Raw genomic sequence first — 25,420 nt, 5'->3', positions numbered from 1 at the left:
GGTTTGTCATTGCTCTTCTCCCAAGGAGCAGGTGTCTTATAATTTCGTGGCTGCTGTCACCATCTGGAGGATAGGATTGCAGAATTGGAATCACGTGATGGCAGAGTTGTGAGGGGCCTTCAAAGGACATCTAGTCGAACCCCGTATGATGAAAAAATCCCTGATTGATTGATTGATTGATTGATTGATTGACTGATTGGTCCCAGGGCTTTCTGTTCTGAGCTGTGGCTTCTCCTTAAAAAACAACAACACGGTTCTGAATAAAGGGCCGATTTAACTTGAAGCAGATGAATAGGGTCCCAGAATTGTAGAGGTGGAAAGGGACCTCATCCGTTCCAACCCCCTGCAATGAAAGAATCTTTTGCCCAATGTCGGGATTCGAACCCGTGGCCCTGTGATTAAGAATTGCATGGCTAGGGTTTCAGGCGGGGGGGGGGCGACCTCAACAGTACCCAGAGATGCCATTGGGGGTTAATATTAAATCGAGTTTGCATTTTAAACTGTGTTTTTAACCTGTATTTTAAATTGGTCCGTCCCCCTGCAATATTATGTTTTTAATTGCAATTTTACTGGTGTTAGCCGCCCTGAGCCCAGCTCTGGCTGGGGAGGGCGGGGTATAAATAAAAAATTTTATTATTATTAATAATTAAACTTATCGTGGCTCGTCACTCAAAGGTCTTGAAGCGACTTGCGGCAAAGGGGGGGGGGAAATATTCCTGCGCTTTGCAGCGGGTTTGGCTGGATGACCTTTGGGTGTCTCCTCTGAAATCTATGGGAAATGTATACAATACCGTAGGGGTTTTTAAAAGGGGGGGGGTTCGGATAATTTTTTTAAAAATGCCTTCTGTGAGTATTTGGAGCAAAGGGTGAAATTCTAGACCGGCTCTGGGGGAGGAAAGGAAAAAAGGGGGGAAATTCGGCTCCTCCTCTCTCTGCTTTTCCATTCCTCCTCGCCCTGGCCAGGAATGTGGGTCAGACCCGCCCAGGGAATGGGCTGGGGTTTGCCCGCGCCAGGGGTCAGGCGAGGACGAGGCGGGGCAGAAACGCAAGGCACATTCGGGGTTTAAAGGCGCAGGGACCTCGCCTGGCCACCTCTTGTCTGTGGAACGCCCTCCCATCAGGTGTCAAAGAGAAAAAGAACGACCAAACTTTTAGAAGACATCTGAAGGCAGCCCTGTTTAGGGAAGCTTTAAATGTTTAATAGGTTATTGTATTTTAGTGTTTTGTTGGAAGCCGCCCAGAGTGGCTGGGGAAGCCCAGCCAGATGGGCGGGGTATAAATAACAAATTATTATTATTATTATTATTATTATTATTATTATTATTATTATTATTATTATTATTATTATTATTATTACCTTTCCCCCTTTCTCAGGAGGAAAACTAGGTACAGTGGTACCTCTGGTTAAGTAGACCTGAAGGAGCATCTCCACCCCGGACACCGGGGTCCATCTCCCGAGGGTCTTCTGGCGGTTCCCTCCCTGTGAGAAGTGAGGTTACAGGGAACCAGGCAGAGGGACTTCTCGGTGGTGGCGCCCTCCCACCAGATGTCAAGGAAATAAACAACTACCAGACTTTTAGAAGACATCTGAAGGCAGCCCTGTTTAGGGAAGCTTTTAATGTTTAATAGGTTATTGTATTTTAGTGTTTTGTTGGAAGCCGCTGGGGAAGCCCAGCCAGATGGGCGGGGTATAAATAACAAATTATTATTATTATTATTATTATTATTATTATTATTATTATTATTATTATTATTATCATCATCATCATCGTCATCAAATGAAACTAGGGCACGATAGAGGTCTGCTTTTTTGTTTTTCAGGACAAGTTATTTGTTGTCTCCTGCAATAATAATAATAGATTTTTATTTATACCCCGCCCTTCCTGGTTCAGGAAGCCGGGCTCAGGGCAGCTAACGGCTAATTTAAAACACTTAATTGATGCTACAACAACAACAAAAAAGCATAACATACGGTATAAAGCGTAAATAACAATAAAATCAAGAATCAAAAATCAATTTAGGGGGATAACCCATCCAATAAACATTAGATGATAGTTGGGTCAAACTCATGCTGGTAGCTTCAAGAACACCGTCCCACCATCTCGTCCTCTGTCGTCCCCTTCTCCTTGCGCCCTCCATCTCTCCCAACATCAGGGTCTTTTCCAGGGAGTCTTCTCTTCTCCTGAGGCGGCCAAAGTCTTGGAGCCTCAGCTTCAGGATCTGTCCTTCCAGTGAGCACTAAGTGCTGATTTCCTTAAGAATGGAGAGGTTTGATCTTCTTGCAGTCCATGGGACTCTCAAGAGTCTCCTCCAGCACCAGAATTCAAAAGCATCCATTCTTCAGCGATCAGCCTTCTTGATGGTCCAGCTCTCACTTCCATACATCACTACTGGGAAAACCATAGCTTTGACTATACGGACCTTTGTTGGCAAGGTGATGTCTCTGCTTTTTAAGATGCTGTCTAGGTTTGTCACTGCTTTTCTCCCAGGGCACACATTAGGAACCGCAAAATCGGCCCCACACTCCGAAAAGGAGGCAAACACCAGCTCCTTTGCAAACATGCCTTTTTGGGGGCTCACGAGTATTTCCTAAAACGCTGGCACCCCTCAGCACCACTGGGGTGTGTGTGGAAATGCTAACCCTAAGTTATTGCAGCCGCTGTTAAGGCGCAGGAGCAAAGGCAAGGGGGGTAAGTTGGCAACCGCCTTGACGCTGCCCTTCCTCACGCTCTCTCCCCCTCCACCCCCCCCCCAAAGCTTCAGGCTCCATCGGCCAGACCAACACTGGCAGATTCAGCCAGGATTTGCAGCGGGAACAAATTGTTTCACCCTGGCGATTATATAAGCGGCGGAGGCGATTACACAATCAGGGATCTTCCGGGTTTTATATAAAGGGCTGTTGTGTTCTCTGTGTGTGCTGAAGCTCAGACTCTGTGGTCCTGAGAAATGTGTTTTGTGGGGGGTTATTTTTTTTGCAGAGGGAGAGTGTTGTGCTTCTGCAAAAAAAGGGGAGGCTGTTCCCATTTCATATATACATTTAAACACATGCACACACATGTATTTGATTTCTACACACACACACACACGTGCCGTCTGAATTGCTGCAGCCCACAATCTTGCACCCTCGTATTTTAAAGCCTGAACTTCCGCTCAAACGAAGGAAGGGGGGGGAGGAAAAATGTTAACTTCCAGCAGCCCGGGGTGTGGGTGTTTTGTAACGCCTCTCCTGTTGGGCGTGTTGGACGCATTGTTCAAAAGTTTGCAGACTTCAGACTCGCTGTCTGGTTCTTCCTAAAGAGCACACTCACGCATGCTTCTTCAGAAACGGGGACGGACTGCTGTTGTGAGTTCTGTGTCTTCACTTTTCCAATCTTTAAAAAAATATATATATTAAAGATTTTCTTATGATACAAGTTCGACAAAATCGGAGGAAAGTACAATGGGCAGAAACACTTTTTCCCAGTCTTAAACTCCGTCCCCCAGATTTCTGCAGCGGTGATATCCATTTCTTCTTTCTACCTCTCTTTTAATAGGAGAGTTCGAAGGGACCACGTGGGTATCTATTATCTATTCCGACACCCCCTCTCAATATAGGAATCTTTAGCCTAATGTGGGGTTCAAAACCACAGCTCTGAGATTAAGAGCCTTACGCTCTTATCTCAGCCGAATTTTCAAAAAAAATATGCATATTCAGTCTGCGAATCTTTTAACAAAAATTGTAAAAAGAAATCCCCCTGAAAATTCGTAAAGCGTCGACTTACGGCACGCATATTTTGCATCCTGTGGAAATTTGGGAGCCCAAACCTCACAGCTGGTGGTGAGAAGGGGCATTAAGTTTGGGAGGGTCGCAATTACCCCCGCGCCTCAGTAGTGCTCACCTGTAAAATGGGCAACCTGGCTTTCTAAGGGGCACAGATGGGGAAAATTGTGTCCCTCCTGGGCTACACTTATAAACGCCAACTCCTCGAAAGATTCCATCAACGGCGTCTCTGAAAAATGTTACACATCACTTGGGAACTAATGCCAGTGTACTGGAAGAAGCAAAGATCTCCAGTGTCAAAGCGATGATTCTTCAACATGAACTTCGTTGGACTGGTCGTGTTGTTCGGATGCCTGATGATCATATTCCAAAGCAACTGCTCTATTCTGGACTTAAAAATGGAAAGCGTAATGCTGGTGGTCAACAAAAGAGGTTTAAAGACTGTCTCAAGGGCAATTTGGGGAGCGGGTGGCGCTGTGGGTTAAACCACAGAGCCTAGGGCTTGCCGATCGGAAGGTCGGTGGTTCGAATCCCCGCGTCGACGGGGTGAGCTCCCGTTGCTCGGTCCCTGCTCCTGCCAACCTAGCAGTTCGAAAGCACGTCAAAGTGCAAGTAGATAAATAGGTACTACTCTGGCGGGAAGGTAAACAGCGTTTCCGTGCGCTGCTCTGGTTCGCCAGAAGCGGTTTAGTCCTGCTGGCCACATGACCCGGAAGCTGGACGCCGGCTCCCTCGGCCAGTAAAGCGAGATGAGCACCGCAACCCCAGAGTCGGCCACGACTGGACCTAATGGTCAGGGGTCCCTTTACCTTTAAGGCCAATTTTTAAAAATGTAGCATAAATACCAACAATTGGGAAGCACTGGCCTGTGAGCGCTCCAGTTGGAGAATAGCCTTTACCAAAGGTGTCGTGGGCTTTGGAGACACTCGAACTCAGGACGCGAGGGAGAAACATGCTAAGAGGAAGGCACGCTTGGCAAATCCACACCGTGATCAACTCCCGCCTGGAAACCAATGTCCCCACTGTGGAAGGACGTGGGGATCCAGAATTGGCCTCCACAGTCGCTTACGGACTCACTGCTAAAACCGTGTTTATGGAAGACGATCTTACTCGGCTGCGAGGGATCGCCAAAGAAGAACTCCCAGCAACCTTGACCATTGGGCTGGCAACATCTGGAGGGGCGCAGAGGTTCCCCCAACATTTGGTATGGCAGCTGTCAAGAGCCTCAAAACAGTGGCCGCAGACTGGATGGACATTGGGTTTTTGAGTCGGGGGGGAAATTCCCGGCTTGAGTAACTCCTGTCTTCTTCAACCCTAACATTCTTGCTTGCTTTCCTACTCTTCCTCCTCTTTTCCTTTTTGCTTTCTCTCCCCCCCCCCTCTCCACTGGGAGGGGGCCCTCCCGCAGCTAGCCGCCTCTGATGGGAACTGCGGCCTGTCGTAACCGTAATTGCTCGGGAAAACATCCAAGCCCAAGAGGCCTTTGAAGGAGGAGGCGGCGAATCTGCAGAACGTACGGCTACCGGCGGGTAGCCACAATGGCTGTGTCCCCCCCCCCCGCCGCCGCCTTCACTGCCAGAGGCCGTTGAATGCCTGTTTCTGCAAAACCCCAAGAGGGGAGAGTTGTTCTCAGGTCAGAAGACGGAGCAAGCTGGTTTCCTCCTCCGGAGGAGGGTAGGAGTCGAACCCACGACTTCAAGCTGGACCAGGTGCGCAGCCTGGGAGTCATTTTGGACTCACAGCTGTCCATGGAGGCGCAGGTCAAATCTGTGTCCAGGGCAGCTGTTTACCAGCTCCATCTGGTACGTAGGCTGAGACCCTCCCTGCCCGCAGACTGTCTGGCCAGAGTGGCGCATGCTCTGGTTATCTCCCGCTTGGACTACTGCAATGCTCTCTACGTGGGGCTACCTTTGAAGGTGACCCAGAAACTACAACTAATCCAGAATGCGACAGCTAGACTGGGGACTGGGGGCAGCCGCCGAGACCATATAACACCGGTCTTGAAAGACCTACATTGGCTCCCAGTACGTTTCTGAGCACAATTCAAAGTGTTGGTGCTGACCTTGAAAGCCCTAAACGGCCCAGTATACCTAAAGGAGCGTCTCCACCCCCATCGTCCAGCCTGGACGCTGAGGTCCAGCGCCGAGGGCCTTCTGGCAGTTCCCTCATTGCGAGAAGCAAAGCTACAGGGAACCAGGCAGAGGGCCTTCTCGGTGGTGGCGCCCGCCCTGTGGAACGCCCTCCCACGAGATGTCAAAGCGATAAACAACTACCTGACATTCAGAAGACATCTTAAGGCAGCCCTGTTCAGGGAAGTTTTTAACGTGTGATATTTTACTGTATTTCTGTTTTCTATGGAAGCCGCCCAGAGTGGCTGGGGAGGCCCAGCCAGATGGGCGGGGTATAAATAATAAATTATTATTATTATTATTATTATTATTATTATTATTATTATTATCAAGCGACAAGTAAGGGGCTTCCGACTCAACATCAGGAAGGACTTTCTGACAGGGAGAGCTGGTGGATGGTGGTGAAGTCTCCATCCTTGGAGGTTTTTAAGCAGCGGTTGGAGGGCCAACTGTTGGGGGTGCTTTGGCCAAGATTCCCGCATTGTGTGGGGTTGGACTACAAGCCTCTGGGTGTCCCTTCGAACTCTTAAGATTCTACGATGCTACGAAAGAAAGGAAAACACCATATAAATTCTAAGGATGGTTGCCCTGCCAGTCATAACGCTGTAAACGAGCGAGGTCCCAACCGAAGAATGATGGCAAATTGAGCTGATGGAATATATGCAGCTTGCTTTAAGAGGCATTGTGGGAACTGAAGAGACTAATCATAATAATAATTTATACCATGCCCATCTGGCTGGGTTTCCACAGCCACTCTGGGCGGTTCCCAACAGAATATTAAAAATAGAATTAAACGCTTCCCTAAACTGAGCTGCCTTCAGATGTCTTCCAGAAGTCAGATAGTTGTTTATTTCCTTGACATCTGATGGGAGGGCGCCACCACCGAGAAGGCCCTCTGCCTGGTTCCCTGTAACCTCGCTTCTCACAGGGAGGGAACCGCCTGAAGGCCCTCGGAGCTGGACCCTGGTGTCCGGGCTGGACGATGGGGATGGAGACGATCCTTCAGGTATATGAAAATAACAATAATAATAATCATTTATTATTTATACCTCGCCCATCTGGCTGGGTTTCCCCAGCCACTCTGGGCAGCTTCCAGCACAATATTAAAATAAAGTAATGCATCAAACATTAAAAACTTCCCTAAAAAGAACGAGGGAGCTAGAGAATCAGGGATCCCTGGAGGGATTAAAGGTAAAGGGACCCCTGACCATTAGGTCCAGTCGTGACCGACTCTGGGGTTGCGGCACTCATCTCGCTTTACTGGCCGAGGGAGCCGGCGTCCAGCTTCCGGGTCATGTGGCCAGCATGACTGAGCCATTTCTGGCGAACCAGAGCAGCGCACGGAAACACCGTTTCCCTTCCCACCGGAGTGGTACCTATTTATCTACTTGCACTAGCGTGCTTTCGAACTGCTAGGTTGGCAGGAGCGGGGACCGAGCAACGGGAGCTCACCCCGTCATTGCGGGGATTCGAACCGCCGACCTTCCGATCGACAAGTCCTAGGCTCTGTGGTTTAACTCACATCACCACCCAAATACTGAGGTTTCTAGTCCTCACGTTTGATTTGCAACCAAACCGCAGGTCCTTTCCCCGTCCGGCCAATGAGGAGGGAACAAAGCCCTTTTTCGCCCTTGCTTTCCAAAGGTCGAGGATTCGAAACAGCAACAGCAGCAGCAGCCGGGGCGTGCGCAGTCCAGCCCAGCGCTTGAGGTTTTAGAAATGCAGCTAGGTGTCTGGTGTTGCAAATGAGATGTTGAATCGATGGCTTCGATCCGGGTCATGAGAGTCAGGGCTGGGCTCCTCTCCTCTCCTCCCTCCGAAGAAGAAAACAAGCTATCGATTTGCTTGGCTCAGCCGTTTCCTCCTTGCCTCCACACACACACACACACACACACACACACACACACACACCCAAAAAGAACTTTTCGAGGGCTCCCTCGCTCCGGTTTAAGCCGTTCCTTGCCAGCCGCCGGGGGCACCGGCCAACAGCCGAGAAAATAATGATATTGATTGTCAAAAGGAGCTAAGAAGAGGCCTCTCCAGCCCAGCGCCTCGCAGCCGGGCAACCGGGTGCCTGCGAAAACCCCCGAGAGCAGAATTCGAACTCAAGAGCAGCTGGGATTCGGGACTTGATGAAAGGGATCTTTGAAATTGTAATAGGGGCAGGGGGGGGGACTAGAAAATAGGAAGGAAATGGTGAGTGCTGGAAGGAAGGAGGAGGAAGGAAGAATAAAGAGGGTGATGGTCATAGAATCATAGAATCCTAGAGTTGGAAGAGACCCCAAGGGCCATTGAGTCCAACCCCCTGCCAAGCAGGAAACACCATCAGAGCACTCCTGACATATGGTTGTCAAGCCTCTGCTTAAAGACCTCCAAAGGAGGAGACTCCACCACACTCCTGGGCAGCAAATTCCACTGTCAAACAGCTCTTACTGTCAGGAAGTTCTTCCTAATGTTTAGGTGGAATCTTCTTTCTTGTAGTTTGGATCCATTGCTCCGTGTCCTCTTCTCTGGAGCAGCAGAAAACAACCTTTCTTCCTCCTCTATGTGACATCCTTTTATATATTTGAACATGGCTATCATATCACCCCTTAACCTCCTCTTCTCCAGGCTAAACATGCCCAGCTCCCTTAGCCGTTCCTCATAAGGCATCGTTTCCAGGCCTTTGACCATTTTGGTTGCCCTCCTCTGGACACATTCCAGTTTGTCAGTGTCCTTCTTGAACTGTGGTGCCCATAACTGGACACAGTACTCCAGGTGAGGTCTGACCAGAGCAGAATACAGTGGCACTATTACTTCCCTTGATCTAGATGCTATACTCCTATTGATGCAGCCCAGAATTGCATTGGCTTTTTTAGCTGCTGCGTCACACTGTTGGCTCATGTCAAGTTTGTGGTCAACCAAGACTCCTAGATCCTTTTCACATGTACTGCTCTCAAGCCAGGTGTCACCAGGTGTCATGGTGGAAGATAACGAATGGATGCTCTATAACACAGTAGAGTCTTGCGACCAACAAGATCGTACTCAGGGTTGAGACACCTGTCTGTCTCAAGAGACAATGTAGTGTGCCTTCGGGTGGGTGTGGGGAACTCCCTGGTCCTGAATGGGGTGACTGTGCCCCCGAAGGACCAGGTGTGCAGACTGGGGGTTATTTTGGACCTACAGCTGTCCATGGAGGCACAGGTCAGTATTATAATAATAATAATAATAATAATAATAATAATAATAATAATAATAATAATAATTCATTTATACCCCACCCATCTGGCTGGGTTTCCCCAGCCACTCTGGGCAGCTCCCAACTGAATATTAAAAACACGGAAAAACGTCAAACATTAAAAGCTTCCCTAAACAGGGCTACATTCAGATGTCTTCTAAACATCAGATAGTTGTTTATTTACTTGACATCTCATGGGAGGGCGTTCCACAGGAAGGGCGCCACCACCAAGAAGGCTCTCTGCCTGGTTCCCTGTAACCTCGCTTCTCACAGGGAGGGAACTGCCAGAAGGCCCTCAGGAGATGGACCCCGGTGTCCGGGGTGGACGATGGGGGTGGAGGCGCTCCTTCAGGGATACTGGGCCATTTAGGGCTTTCAAGGTCAGCACCAATACTTTGAACTGTGCTCTGAAACTACTGGGAGCCAATGTAGGTCTTTCAAGACCGGTGTTATATGGTCTCGGCGGCTGCTCCCAGTTACCAGTCTGGCTGCCGCATTCTGGATTAGTTGTAGTTTCTGTGTCACCTTCAAAGGTAACCCCACGGAGAGCGCATGGCAGTAGTCCAAGCAGGAGATAACCAGAGCATGCACCACTCTGGCGAGACAGTCTGCAGGCAGAGAGGGTCTCATCCTGCATACCAGATGGAGCTGCCCTGGACACAGAATTGACCTGCGCCTCCATGAACAGCTGTGAGTCCAAAATAACCCCCAGGCTGCACACCTGGTCCTTCAGGGGCACAGTGACCCCATTCAGGACCAGGGAGTCCCCCACACCTGCCCGCCCCCTGTCCACCAAGAACACTACTTCTGTCTTGTCAGGATTCAACCTCAATCTGTTAGCCGCCATCCATCCTCCAACCGCCTCCAGGCACTCACACAAGACCTTCACTGGTTCTGATTTAAAACACCCCTCAAGAGTAGACCCCAAAGACTCTTAAGTTACTCCTTCCATTTTCTCGGATCTCCTCTGTGTACAACTAGCGCTGGGGACCAACCCTCCCTCCAAACAATAGTTTGCGCCGAGTAAAGCCGCTTGGTCTCTCGGTCCAGATAGCAACAGATTCGCTCTTCCGGCTGGCGAAGAATTCAAACGTATACCGGGGAGGAGGGAGCCCGCCGGAGGCATGGCGATGCTGCAGACATCAGAAGATTAAAGGGCCTTTAATGAATAAATGGAACATTTGCGTCGGACTGGTGTAGACAGGGTGGCGAGCTCAGAATGGCAGCGAGGGATGTATTCAGAATAAGCACCCGTGGAGGAAGAAGAAGAAGAAGCGAGGGAGAGATTCTACCCACCAGTTTGGAAACTGGTTAAGGGGCTTCCGTGTTGGTCTGGAGTCTGGATTTGGTTTCACGCACAGTCCGAAACAAACTGCTACGGAGAGCTTTGCTGTATCGATCCATTTTTTTTTTAAAAAAAAGAAATTATTTAGTTGGTTTTTCAGGTTAAAATTTTAATCCGTCCGAAACAAACTGCTAAGGAGAACCTTTCTGCATCGATCCATTTTTTTTTAAAAAAAGAAATTATTTATTTGGTTTTTCAGATTAAGATTTTCCAACATAAAAACAAGATTCCAGAGAATGTCCTGGGCTTTCCTCCTGCCCTTTGCGGGTCCCGTTGTTCATCATTTCCTCCCGCATCTTTTATGATAACCCCAACGCGGGTGGCGCGTGAAAGGTTCCCATTCTTTTTTAACGTCACAGTTATCCTTGTCATGTAATAATGATAATAATAATAATAATTTATTATTTATACCCCGCCCATCTGGCTGGGCTTCCCCAGCCACTCTGGGCGGCTTCCAAAAGAATATTAAAACACAATAACCTATTAAGCATTAAAAGCTTCCCTAAACGGGGCTGCCTTCAGATGTCTTCTAAAAGCCTGGTAGTTGTTGTTCTCTTTGACATCTGGTGGGAGGGCAGTCCACTGGGCGGGCGCCACCACCGAGAAGGCCCTCTGCCTGGTTCCCTGTAACTTGGCTTCTCGCAGTGAGGGAACCGCCAGAAGGCCCTCGGAGCTGGACCTCAGTGTCCGGGCTGAATGATGGAGGTGGAGACGCGTCCGTTTATGCGTCCGTTTCGCCAATTCCGCATAATCCATCAGTTTCTCTTGCCGGTTTTCCGGAAGCTGTTAAGCCATGGAGGGCTGCCAACAAACGCAGGACAGGAACTGGGAAGCGCCTGAGAGTATACCCTTCGACATTTCTCTGACAAAAATAGGGACGTCCTATTCAGTCGTCACCATAACAACAATTTTACTGTTTATACCCCACCCAACTGACTGGGTGTTCCCAGCCCCTAGAGTTGTAGTTATAATTTGTGGGTCAACATCTGACCTTATTCTGAATTTAAGGTGTGTTTTAAATGATTGCTTGACTTTATGTTCTTTTTAGGGGGAGGGGGAGGGAAAAAGGGGGGGAATGAAGATGATGTATTTTTGATAAATTATGTTGAAATCCCTAATAAAAAATACTTAATAATAATAATAGGGGGAAAAACAGCTTCCGGAAAATTGTGCGTTTAAAAAACAACCCGAAACTTTTGCAAATGGGACGAGGGAGGGAAAAGCTCCTGTCCTTTTCCTCTCCCTGCCTTTTCTTGCTTAGTTCCCCACAAGGTGGGCCTCTTTGCCAACGGGTATCGGCCGGCGGCTCCTTTCCAGAACCGAAATGAAAAATATATCGAGAGAGAGAGAGTGTGTGTGTGTTTGTGTACCAGTGCGGAGACAACCCTCCCCTATTCCTGAGCCCAACGGCCTGGCACCCTTCCCTTTCGCTTGGCAGGCAATCTGCCTCTTTGCACAGAGAGGAATTCTCCAAAAAAAAAAAAATTGTTAAAAGATGGCTGCCAAGCGGGGAAGGAACTTTTCGGAACGGCGGCGGGTCGCGGGGTGTCCTTTCGCTGCTTGCAAAATGGCTGCTTGCAAACGGTTGCGCATGCATGCGCCGTCGCGCACGAGGGAGGAGGAGCTGCGGGGAGATAGCGGTTGGCATTTAGGACCGTCCGGGAAAAGGCCTGGAACGAGACTTTTTTTTTTTTTTGAAAATAAATATATATATATAAGCTGCGAGAGCAAGAGCCAAAATTCCATGTCCAAAGTAAACAGCTGGCAAACTGTGTGTTCTTTTCGGTTGGAAGCCTCGTCTCTCTCTCTCTCTCTCTTTTCCACCCCCCCTTCTCTTTCTCTCGTTTCCTCCCTCTTCTCCCTCCCCTCGATTTAAAAAAAATAAATCCAATTCCCTCTCCTTTTGAGAGACTATGGAGCTAAGGGGAAAGAGAGAGGGAAGGGGGGGAAGAAAACAAAATTTAAATAAAACTATTTCCGTATGGGGGCTTGCCCACATTGGCACATTACAAAAAAGAAACAGCACTTTGGGTTATTTCGTCAGATTCTTGGGGGTCTTTGGAGTCAGTAGGGAATCGAGTTTGTCGACCGCAGCAGTTGAGTGGTGTTTGGTACGTTTTCCCATGGCGGTGTAGCAACCTTGACATTTTAACTTTAGGTTTGTTTTTGTGGAGGGAGGGGCAAAGGCAAATTGGGAGGGGGGGTTCCTTTCCCCACGTGGTCCATTCTCTCTCCCCCCCGCCCCATCCTCCTGCTGTTCCTCCCCATCTCCGAGGTTTCGAACTCAGCACAAAATGGCCGTTGGTGGGGTGGGTGGGGCGTCGTGGGCCGGCAGAGAAGGGGGAGGCTACAAAATGGCCTCCCCCTGGCTGCCGACACTCGCCACGTATTGGGAAGGTGTGTAAGCACACCCCATTTTGCTTTCGAATTCCCCCCCCGGCACAAATTGTGCAAAAACACTCCAACACACTGTGTCTGCATGCAAACAAAATTCGCACAAACAAAATGGAGGGGAACGGGACGACCACCCCATAATTTCCAGCCAAGGAAAAGCATGCCAAAATGTTTCCAAAATAATTTTTTTTTGGGGGGGTGGCATTTTGCGATAGGGACGAACGAAAGGTACAGATGCAAAACTGCACCCTGAATGGGACGCTCTCGGGTCCTCGCCGGTAACCCTTTCCGTACAACCGCGGGACGGATCCGGACGGAGAGGCTGCAAAACGGGACGCCGAGGGAGGCCTGTGGATTTTGGGAGCCCAAAAGCGAGCCAGCTTGCAGATCAGGGAGAGAGAGAGAGATGGAAAGAGATACGGGGAGGAGAAATATTTTTGGCAAGCCGCTCTGGCACCAGCCCAGTTCCCGAAGCCGGGAGCGAGCTCAGCAGATGAAAACAGGGGGCCAGGATTTTGAAGGGAGAGTTCGGACAGCCGCCATCGTTGGCAACCCTCCTGGACGGGTTATTCCTCCCTTTGTCGTCGTCTTTTTTGGCTCATGGCACCTGGCTGGGCACGGCCTCCGCGTTTTACTAACCACAGCTGCTCTCGAGTCTGCCTGGCAGTTGCGCCACTCTGTGCAGGTGAGCGCCGTTTTAAAAACAGAAAAGAAATGGGAATCAGGCCCTGTTTCCCAGGCACAGCCCCGGATTCACAGAAGCCATCCCGGTTTCCGATCCGACCCCTGAAATGTCCCGCTAGTAGATTTGGATACGCACGCACGCCCTCCGACGTTTGCATTCATATTTCAAGAAAGACGGCTGCTGCTGAAAGACTCTGAGATTTGAATTGGGTACGCCCGCCGTGTCTCTGCACGAGTCCCTGATCTTGCAATTGGGAGGCCCGCTCAGAACAGAAACTCATGCAGAGGCACTAGGCAAACCCTCCAAGTGTCCCTGAAGGGACGCGGGTGGCGCTGTGGGTAAAACCTCAGTGCCTAGGACTTGCTGATCGTATGGTCGGCGGTTCGAATCCCCACGGTGGGGTGAGCTCCCGTCTTTCGGTCCCAGCTCCTGCCCACCTAGCAGTTCAAAAGCACACCAGTGCAAGTAGATAAATAGGTACCGCTCCGGCGGGAAGGTAAACGGCGTTTCCGTGCGCTGCGCTGGTGCCGCCTCGCCAGAGTAGCTTTGTCACGCTGGCCACGTGACCTGGAAGTGTCTTCGGACAGCGCTGGCTCCCAGCCTCTTAAGTGAGATGAGCGCAGAACCCTAGAGTCGGACACGACTGGCCCATACGGGCAGGGGTACCTTTACCTTACCAAGTGTCCCTATTTTTCAGGGGCAGCCCAGGATTCGCAGAAGCTGTCCCGGTTTCCGATCCGACCCCCAAAATGTCCCACTAGTATTTTCGATACGCACGCACGCCCTCCGACGTTTGCATTCATATTTCAAGAAAGACGGCTGCTGCTGAAAGACTCTGAGATTTGAATTGGGTACGCCCGCCGTGTCTCTGCACGAGTCCCCGATCTTGCAATCGGGAGGCCCGCTCAGAACAGAAACTCACGCAGAAGCAATAGGCGAACCCTCCAAGCATCCCTATTTTTCAGGGACAGCCCCGGATTTACTGAAGCCGTCCCGGTTTCCAATCTGACCCCGGAGTGTCCCTTAGGCCGCCCCTATTTTAATCGGACGAATGTTTGAGGGTGTGGAGTTATTTTTCTTATATTCAACTAATAAATTATTTTTTAAAAAGAGGAAATAAGTAACTATAGAACCCTGAGAAGACCTCTGAAGGCAGCCCTGTAGAGGGAAGGGCTTTTTGAAGTTTGATGTTTTATTATGTTTTTATATGTGTCGGAAGCTTCCCAGAGTGGCTGGGGCAACACCATCAGAGAAGGGGCGTATAAATAAGAAAAGGATGATGATGTTGGAATAGGACACCCCTATTTTCATTGGAGGGACGCGGGTGGCGCTGTGGGTTAAACCACAGAGCCTAGGACTTGCCGATCGGAAGGTCGGTGGTTCGAATCCCCGCGATGACGGGGTGAGCTCCCGTTGCTCGGTCCCTGCTCCTGCCCACCTAGCAGTTCGAAAGCACAAAGTGCAAGTAGATAAATAGGTACCACTCTGGTGGGAAGGTAAACGGCATTTCCGTGCGCTGCTCTGGTTCGCCAGAAGCGGCTTAGTCATGCTGGCCACATGACCCGGAAGCTGGACGCCGGCTCCCTCGGCCAATAAAGCAAGATGAGCGCCGCAACCCCAGAGTCGGCCATGACTGGACCTAATGATCAGGGGTCCCTTTACCTATTTTTATTGGAGAAATGTGGGAGGGTATGGAAAAGGACGTCAGTGTTTGACAAACAAGGTCCTGCTGTACTTCAAAGGTGATTATATACATACCGTATTTTTTGCTCTATAAGACTCACTTTTTCCCTCCTAAAAAGTAAGGGGAAATGTGTGTGCGTCTTACGGAGCGAATGCAGGCTGCGCAGCTATCCCAGAAGCCAGAACAGCAAGAGGGATTGCTGCTTTCACTGCGCAGCGATCCCTCTTGCTGTTCTGGCTTCTGAGATTCAGAATATTTTTTTTCTTGTTTTCCTCCTCCAAAAACTAGGTGCGTCTTGTGGTCTGGTGCGTCTTATAGAGCGAAAAATACGGTACCTTTAAAAGATTAAAAACAAGGACAAATGGTTAAAAGCGAGCACCGTGGTACCTTGGTTCTCAAATGCCTTGGTTCTCAAACCACTTGGAACCCGAACACTGCAAACCCGGAAGTAAGCGTTCCGGTTTGCAAACTTTTTTCGGAATCAGAACGTGCTCTGATTTGTTATGCTGAGGGCTGTTTTGGCTATTTGTTCTGCGTTTTTGTGACTGTATAGAACCCAGTTTGGCTACTGACCGATTGATTGTGCGACTGCAGTAGGTTGTTTGTTGCTTTCGTCTTATGGGTCTAAGGTCTCGCTAGATAGCGAAATCCATGTTCAATTGCTGTTTTAGGGGTTGTTTTTAAAAGTCCGGAACGGATTAATCCGTTTTGCATTCCTTTCTATGGGAAAGCAGCGCGCCTTGGTTTTGGAACGCTTTGGTTTCGGAACGGAATTTCCTGAACGGAATAAGTTTGAGAACCAAGGTGCCACTGTATAAAGGAGATCGCCTCAATTCATTGTGTTGTTGTTTAGTCGTTTCGTCGTGTCCGCCTCTTGGTGACCCCCTGGACCAGAGCACGCCAGGCCCTCCTGTCTTCCACTGCCTCCCGCAGTTTGGTCAAACTCATGCTGGTCGCTTCGAGAACACTGTCCCACCATCTCGTCCTCCGTCGTCCCCTTCTCCTTGTGCCCTCCATCTTTCCCACCATCAGGGTCTTTTCCAGGGAGTCTTCTCTTCTCATGAGGTGGCCAAAGTCTTGGAGCCTCAGCTTCAGGATCTGTCCTTCCAGTGAGCACTCAGGGCTGATTTCCTTCCGAATGGAGAGGTTTGATCTTCTTGCAGTCCATGGGACTCTCAAGAGTCTCCTCCAGCACCAGAATTCAAAAGCATCCATTCTTCAGCGTTCAGCCTTCTTGATGGTCCAGCTCTCACTTTATGGAGCCAATGGCAACTAGATATTCTGTTTTGGCAACTGCAGCCTTGGTTTAAGGACTCTCAAGAGTCTCCTTCAGCACCAACATTCATTGTGCACCATCAATAATTTTTAAGGATCTAGCAGGGTCTCAGCTGCCCCCTCCCCCCCCCATGGCCACATCTATGACACCCATGGAAAGAAAGACCCTGGTTCCAAAAAGGGCTCCTGGTTCAAGGATCAGCAGGGAATGTTCTGCAGAAGGAAGAGAAAGAGGGGTTTGCATGTGGGGCGTTCTGTCTGTGGGTGGGGAGGGGCTGGCAGAGCAGAGTGGGGGGGGGTGCGCGGTTGTCTAATCCAGGATGCTACTAGGAACCATTAGTGCTGAGCTCAGCGTCTGCTCTGCTGACGGCCCGGAGAGCCTGATTATTTTTAGATAAGATGGAAAGCCTGGAACGGAGAGTTCTGGGCTGCAGCCTGGCCGAGGCGTGAGCTGTGTTTCTGATGAAGGAGGGAGGAGGGGGCCGGCGAGGCGGGTGTGGGGAGGAGAGGAGAGTTGCTGCAGTGGGTGAGCTTTTCCTCCCCACCTCTCTCTGCACGGAGAGTCCCCGTGGCTCTCCCTTCGAGGGAGGTCCGGCCCGGCGTGCACACACACAAAAACTGCAGCAGAAAGTCAACCGGTTGCAACGCAATCTCACCCAAGCATTTAAGCCCAGGGTTTTGCAACCTTTTTGGGCCCACGGCTCCCTTGAACTACAGTGGTACCACTTAATTCGTTCCGGAGGTCCGTTCTTAACCTGAAACTGTTCTTAACCTGAAGCGCCACTTTAGCTAATGGGGCCTCCCGCTGCTGCCGCACCACCGGAGCACGATTTCTGTTCTCATCCTGAAGCAAAGTGCTTAAGCCGAGGTACTATTTCTGGGTTAGCGGAGTCTGTAACCTGAAGCGTATGTAACCCGAGGTACCACTGTACATTTGTCTGTGGCACAACTGTGGGGCTCGGGAGCCCAGTTATGTTCCCCCTTCCCTGCAGAGCTGACAGCCCCTCACCCTTTTTTGAACCCCTTCCCTCGTGGAGCGTTCCCTCGGCCTACTCTCCCCTTTCCACCTTGTTGCTTTCTCATCTCGGTCGGTGGAAAGATTGGACTGTCGGCTGCCTCGGATATAGAGTCCCGTCGATGATCAGCCATCGAGGAGGCAGCTGATTCAGTTCGCATTCAACAACAAGCTTATGTCACTAAACCACAGAGCCTAGGACTTGCTGATCAGAAGGTTGGCGGTTCGAATCCCCGCGATGACGGGGTGAGCTCCCGTTGCTCAGTCCCTGCTCCTGCCAACCTAGCAGTTCGAAAGCACCTCAAAGTGCAAGTAGATAAATAGGTACCGCTCCGGCGGGAAGGTAAACGGCGTTTCCATGCACTGCTCTGGTTCGCCAGAAGCGGCTTAGTCCTGCTGGCCACATGACCCGGAAGCTGTACGCCGGCTCCCTTGGCCAGTAAAGCGAGATGAGCGCCGCAACCCCAGAGTTGGTCATGACAAGACCTAACGGTCAGGGGTCCCTTTACCTTTACCTGTCTTGCTTGCTCTTTCCAAAAACTCGTCAGAAACCAAAAACACAGCCCTCTGTCGAAACCCACGCTTCCCTGAATGGCGCTGTTCTCTGGCCAAGTGATGTGCAGAAAAATGCACGGATTGTGGCCAAGTGTGCGCCAAGAGGTGTTGAAAATAGCACCCCAAAGTCCAACATATTAGGGCAGGGGTTTCTATGGGAAAGCAGCGCACCTTGGTTTTGGAACGCTTTGGTTTTGAAACGGACTTCTGGAACGGATTAAGTTTGAGAGCCAAGGTACTCAATTATTTGAGGTTCTGCACCCACCCTTAGCAGAAACCTGCCCCCACAATGTCCTATTTATGGGGTATTTTTACCCGTGATTTCCCAGGAATGGCTCGACAACTTCGACTGCCCCGACAAAAATCCTGAATACGCCCATGTCCAGGGTTGAAGGGGGGGTCATTAGTGGGTATTGCCACAGTCTGCTTGTTGTGAAAGGGCTGCCGTGCCGGCAGGCAGAAGTTCAACTGGTGCATCCTTCTGGATGTGTGAAATTACTCCCCTGTGAAAAAGTATTGGGATCGATCCAGATACACAGAGTGAGGGATGGGAGACAAAATTCATCCAGTTTCATTTCCTCACACCCAGTGAGCTTCACAGCCAAGCACGGGGGTCTTGAACCCTGGCCTCCAAGTCCGGCACTCTAACCACTGTACCACACTGCCTCGCCTTTGCCTTCAGAAGCAGACCTAGCTACTTCGCCCTTTGCGAAACACTGCCGCGCTCCGAGATTTGCGCTTCTCTGAATTTTGCGGCGCAGCCAAGAGACGGGTGCGGAAATGCACTAACCCAGGGTAAAGCGTGCATATAAACACATATATTTGCAAAACTAAAATGCAGTAATGCATCACGTTGGGGAAATATAAACATTAAGAGGAATTTGCTTTGAGAAAATGTGCATGTTAGAGAAGATTCGAGTTGATTTCCCCACTTTCGCAGGCCATGAATTTTTGTAAACAACAACACTTATTATACTCTGCCCATTTGGCTGGGTTTCCGCAGCTGTCATCTCTTCCTCTCCCTGTTTTCTTTAAGCTAAGGTAAAAAGGTAAAGGGACCCCTGACCATTAGGTCCAGTTGTGGCCGACTCTGGGTTGCGGCGCTCATCTCGCTTTACTGGCCAAGGGAGCCGGCGTACAGCTTCTGGGTCATGTGGCCAGCAGGACTAAGCCGCTTCTGGTGAACCAGAGCAGCGCACGGAAACACCGTTTACCTTCCCGCCAGAGTGGTACCTATTTATCTACTTGCACTTTGATGTGCTTTCGAACTGCTAGGTTGGCAGGAGCAGGGACCAAGCAACGGGAGCTCACCCCGTCATTGCGAAGATTTGAACTGCCGACCTTCTGATTGGCAAGCCCAAGAGGCTCCGTGGTTTAGACCACAGCGCCACCCGTATCCCTTGTTTCTTGTTTAGAAAACCCAATAAAAAGTTATATATAAAAGAAAAGGAAGTGAAAATCTAGACACAAAAGTTGTGGAGCTTTTTGGGGGGTGTCCGGCAATTTCCAGATGTCTGGCATGCCTAGTCCCTCCAATCTCAATGAAAGAAGATGTCTCCTGGGGCAACTGATTGGCCACTGGGAGAACTGGAGGCTAGACAGGCTCTGTCTGTCCAGCAGGAATGTTCTCTCATCGTGCCACAGATTCATTCCACGAATGGGCATGTGTGGCCATCCATAATCGTGACCCGTCACGCTGGCTGAAAGTAAGCACAATAATGTGAGTCTGCAGGTGTCTGGAGGCGGTTGGAGGATGGATGGCGGCTAACAGATTGAGGCTGAATCCTGACAATACAGAAGGACTGTTTTTGGGGGACAGGAAGTGGGTGGGTATGGAGGACTCCCTGGTCCTGAATGGGGTGACTGGGCCCCTGAAGGACCAGGTGCGCAGCCTGGGAGTCATTCTGGACTCACCGCTGTCCATGGAGGCACAGGTTTAGACCACAGCGCCACCCGTGTCCCAGTTTCTTTTAAGCTAAAAAGTCCCAAATGCTGTTGATATTTCTTCCTTTTCGGATCTCTGAAGGGATTTCGGTGCAGGGTAATCAGAGATATCATTAGCCCGGGCTGTTTGCAGTCGCAAAGCTCACGCCTCCATCTTTCCTTTTCAGATTCAGATCAAAGCAGTAGCCCCAGGACGGGAATCGGCTCTGACCAGGAGGACAGCAAGCCCATCATCACGCTGGGTGAGTCAAAGGATGCTCAGCGCACAAAAGCAGGAAGAGGAGAAACGTCTTATGTCCCTATAGCGGGGATGGGAGGAGTATGCCATACCCCTGGACTACAACTCCCATCATTCCTGACCATTGGCCAAGCTGTCAGCTGGGGCTAGATATGCGTTGGAGTCCCACAAGCTCTGGAGACCCCCATGTTCCCCGTTTTTCCTCTAAGGCGTTCTTCTTTCCTCAAGAGGGAATTCCTCTTCTAAACAGAGGCATTCCTCCATCTCTGGCATGTAGTAAGGAAAAGGTACCTCTTAGGTCAGGCATGCGAGTATCTGAGGGTCTCTAGATGCTACAACTCCTGTCATCCTTGCTCCCTGGCCATCCTGGCTACGGAGGCATCTCTGATTCTCAGGAGGGAATGCCTCTGCTAAACAGGGAGTACCTAAACAGAGATTATCTCCTCTAAACAGAGAATACGTCTTCTAAACAGGGAGTGCTTCTTCTAGACAGAGGATACCTCCTCTAAATAGAGAATACCTCCTTTAAACAGAGAATACCTCCTCTAAACAGAGAATACCTCTTCGAAACAGGGAGTGCTTCTTTGAAACAGGGAGTGCTTCTTCTAGACAGGGAATGCTTCTTCTAAATAGAGGATACCACCTCTAAACAGGGGGTGCCTCTTCTAAACAGAGAATACCTCTCCTAAATAGAGAATACCTCCTCTAAACAGGGAGTGCTTCTTCTAAATAAGGGATGCCTCTTCTAAGCAGAGGTTACCTTCTCTAAACAGAGAATACCTCCTCTAAACAGAGAATACCTCTTCGAAACAGGGAGTGCTTCTTCTAAACAGAGGATACCTTCTCTAAACAGAGAATACCTCCTCTAAACAAGGGGTGCCTCTTCTAAACAGAGAATACCTCCCCTAAACAGAGAATGCCTCCTCTAAACAAGGAGTGCTTCTTCTAAAGAGGGAATGGCTTTTCTAAATAGATAATACTTCCCCTAAACAGGCAGTGCTTCTTCTAAATAGAGAATACCTCCTCTAAAAGGATAATAACTCTTCTAAACAGAGAATACCTCCTTTAAACAGAGAATACCTCTTCGAAACAGGGAGTGCCTCTTCTAAATGGAGAATACCTCCTCTAAACAGAGAATACCTCTTCGAAACAGGGAGTGCCTCTTCTAAATGGAGAATACCTCCTCTAAACAGAGAATACCTCCTCTAAACAGAGAATACCTCCTCGAAACAGGGAGTGCTTCTTCTAAACAGAGAATACCTCCTCTGAAAGAGGAGTGCTTCTTCTAAACAGAGAATACCTCCTCTGAAAGAGGAGTGCTTCTTCTAAACAGGGAATGCCTTTTCTAAACAGAGAATACCTCCCCTAAACAGGGAATACCTCTTCTAAACAGGGAGTGCCTCCTGTTTCATCCTGGCAATTTATTTATTTTTAATAAAAAGGAAAGGAAAGCATTTGTTTGTGCATTTAGCTTGCCCGTTTCAATTCCTCCCAGGTCGTTATGCTCCCTGTGCTCAATTAATCTCTCTTTCCCCCTTTTTCCGCAGACGCGACAGATTTCCAAGAGAACTTCGTCACGTCCGGGGTGTTCAGCGTCACGGAGCTGATCCAAGTTTCCCGGAGTGAGTAGGCCTCTCTTTGCTGCTTCTTGTATAGCCGGCCTTCGTGAAAACCTGGCCTGAGGTTCTGGTGTTCGTTTGTTTTCTGCGTTGTGCCAGCAGGGTAACTTTTGCACAAGCAGTCTTGCACTCTGCAAATGCACGATCATAATTGTGCAAGGAGGAATTGCTGCTCCCAGTCTGTGTCGACGAAACTGATTTGATTCCTAGCCGTGATTCAAGATGGCGTCCAATTTGGGCAGAACGAACTCCTTTGTTTTGCTTCTGTTCTTTTTTAATTTTGTTTTTAAGGGAATCAGAAAGTATACCAGCAGGAACTGACAAATAGACAGCTGAGGGAGAAGGTGAAAGAAAGGGGGGGAATATAAAAATTGAAAATAACTTGGGGAGACCTAAGAAATGGGGTGTGAACCGGAAATAAATAATGCGACTTCCGGTTGGCCGCGTGATTAATGGCGGGCGGGAGCTCTTTTTTGGGGGGAAAGGGAAATAAATAATGCAATATAAAGCAGTAAACGGGAAAGAAAGAACATGTTGACTTCGCCAACTCCTTGTATTCAACCATCTTTATCTGCCAATCTTCCAGAGTAGGGAGTTCCTGCTGCTACCATCTCTGAGCCAAAAAGTATTCTGGTAGCTGTTGTGGCGTACATAAACCAACGTTGACCCCCTTTCTCTGCCTTCTCCGCAGCGCCGGTGGTGACGGGCACAGGGCCAAATTTCTCCCTTGGGGAGCTGCAGGGGCACCTTGCCTACGACTTGAACCCCTCGAGTACGGGCATGAGGAGGACGCTCCCTAGCACTTCCTCCAGCGGGTGAGTCCGGGCTTGGAGTTGTGGCGCTGTGTTCCCTACCTTTCATCGCCTTCCCTTGCTACCCCGTCCTTCCCTCAGCCTTCTCCTAATGAGCGCTGCAACCCCAGAGTCGGCCGCAACTGGACCTAACAGTCAGGGGTCCCTTTACCTTTGACATGGGGACAGTGGCGTAGCGTGGGTTCTCAGCACCCGGGGCAAGGCAAGTAATTTGCGCCCCCTAACCCGTGGATTTTAGCACTCGAGTCTCTTCCGCGCCCCCCCAGATGTTGCGCCAGGTGCGGCAGGCCCCCCCTGCACCCCCCACGCTACACCACTGCTCCCACCACAAGTCTTCAGGACAGCCTTCCGAAGGCTGGCACGGGGAGGTCTCTCCGCCCCACCGCCAGGCTTTGGAGCAGCCTTCCGAAGGCTGGCGGCGGGAGGAGGTCTCTCCGCCCCACCGCCAGCCTTCGGAGGAGGTCCGAGGACAGTGGGGTTCCTGCTTCCTTGAGGAGGGCCGGCCAAACGCGCCCCCCAAATGTTGCGCCCGGTGCGGCCGGCACCCCTGGCACCCCCCACGCTACGCCACTGCATGGGGATTAGTAGAGGTAAAGGGACCCCTGACCATTAGGTCCAGTCGTGGCCGACTCTGGGGTTGCGGCGCTCATCTCACTTTACTGGCCGAGGGAGCCGGCGTACAGCTTCCGGGTCATGTGGCCAGCAGGACTAAGCCGCTTCTGGCGAACCAGAGCAGCACACGGAAATACCGTTTACCTTCCCGCCGGAGCAGTACCTATTTATCTACTTGCACTTTGATGTGCTTTCGAACTGCTAGGTTGGCAGGAGCAGGGACCGAGCAACGGGAGCTCACCCCGTCATCGCGGGGATTCGAACCGCCGACCTTCTGATCGGCAAGTCCTAGGCTCTGTGGTTTAACCCACAGCGCCACCCGTGTCCCTAACATGGGGATTAGCAGCTAATAAAAGTTGGGGTTCTCTCCTGTTCGGGGCTTCCATCTTGTTCCACCTGGTGGCAGGTGGGAGTCCTGTGGCGACCGTCTTCAATAAAGACCAAGCCGACTGGCTGCTGTTTTGCTCCAATATTCCTGGCTGGTGTCCTTGGTTTTTGTCCAAGGGAGCCCTCAGATTTCTCCGTTAACAACCCGAACGCTAACTGCTCTTCCCCCTTCTGCCTCACCTCAGGAGTAAACGTCATAAGTCCGGCTCGATGGAGGATGACCTGGACGGCAGCCCGGGGGGCGAATATTACACGTCGCCCAGCTCCCCCACGAGTAGCAGCCGCAATTGGACGGAAGACATGGAAGGGGGTAAGTTGGAGGGGAGCCGGGCCGCCCCCAAACCTTCAGGAAACCAAGCATATGTTTGGGGCTGCACCTTCCTGAGAAGAGGAGGGCAGTATAGATTTAGAACAGGGGTTTGCAGAAGGACACAGTCCAGAGGCTGCAGAGTGGAGAAGCTGGGAAATATTGGGGGAGCAGCGAGAATGAATGAATCTTTATTTGCGTCAGCCGTCGGCCACAACAAGAAAACAACAATACGATATACAAAGATTCGAAATAATAAAGTTAATTATGTTGTTGTTTAGTCGTTTAGTCGTGTCCGCCTCTTGGTGACCCCCTGGACCAGAGCACGCCAGGCCCTCCTGTCTTCCACTGCCTCCCGCAGTTTGGTCAAACTCAGGCTGGTAGCTTCGAGAACACTGTCCCACCATCTCGTCCTCTGTCGTCCCCTTCTCCTTGTGCCCTCCATCTTTCCCAACATCAGGGTCTTTTCCAGGGAATCTTCTCTTCTCATGAGGTGGCCAAAGTCTTGGAGCCTCAGCTTCAGGATCTGTCCTTCCCGTGAGCACTCAGGGCTGATTTCCTTCCGAATGGAGAGGTTGGATCTTCTTGCAGTCCATGGGACTCTCCAGAGTCTCCTCCAGCACCATAATTCAAAAGCATCTATTCTTTGGCGATCAGCCTTCTTGATGGTCCAGCTATCATATAGAATGCATTTTGGGGTTTTGAACCAAGAGTCAAATAGTGGACCTGATTCTGATCGCCCCGGCTAAAAACTTTGCCACCTTTGCCGTCATCTGCTCGTCTTGATCTGCCAGGAGAAAGGACACTTCCTTCCTTCCTTCCTTCCTTCCTTCCTTCCTTCCTTCCTTCCTTCCTTCCTTCCTTCCTTCCTTCCTTCCTTCCTTTCCTCTCTCTCTCTCTCTCCCCCCCTTCCTTCCTTCCTTCTCTCTGTTTCTTTTTCCTTCCTTCCTTCCTTCCTTCCTTCCTTCCTTCCTTCCTTCCTTCCTTCCTCTCTCTCTCTCTCTCTCTCTCTCTCTCTCTCTCTCTCTCTCTCACACACTTTCTCTCTCTTCTCCCTCTCCCTCCTTCTTTCTCTCTCTCTCTCTCTTTCTTTCTTTCTTTCTTTCTTTCTCTCTCTCACTCTCTCTCTCTCTTTCTCTCTCTCGCTTTCTCTCTCTCTCTCCTCCATCTCTCTCTCACACTTTCTTTCTCTTTCTCTCTCTCTCGTCTTGATCTGCCAAGGGAAAGGACACTGGGGCACTGGCTGGGCGACCCGGAATGGACGATAAAAGAGGGGTGATAATCTCATTTCTCAAGTCTTTATCAAGAGAGCAAGCCAGAAGGGCATGTGCCACCGATTCGGGACTGCCGTCTCCACAGGGACATAAGTGTTTTTTGTGTGGACTCAGCAAATTCCATTCAGAAAATGGAGAAACACGCCTCAGAAGCCGTAGACTTCTGAG

General features: G+C 50.2%; 1 protein-coding gene across 1 annotated transcript in view; it reads left to right on the top strand.

The window, feature by feature from the left end:
• NFIC (nuclear factor I C) overlaps nt 1–25,420 on the top strand; it is an 89,629-nt gene that overhangs the window by 45,322 nt on the left and 18,887 nt on the right. Inside the window, 4 exon segments of the mRNA XM_081177848.1 lie at nt 20,171–20,245; nt 21,789–21,863; nt 22,552–22,675; nt 23,857–23,981. Of these exon segments, the coding sequence (XP_081033974.1) occupies nt 20,171–20,245; nt 21,789–21,863; nt 22,552–22,675; nt 23,857–23,981 (399 nt within the window).

The sequence above is a fragment of the Podarcis bocagei genome (genome assembly GCF_964188305.1).
Source record: "Podarcis bocagei genome assembly, chromosome: 18".
Classification (NCBI taxonomy): Eukaryota; Metazoa; Chordata; class Lepidosauria; order Squamata; family Lacertidae; genus Podarcis; species Podarcis bocagei.
The sequence above is the reverse complement of the archived record's forward strand: the minus strand, read 5'-3'. Positions and strand labels throughout refer to the sequence as shown.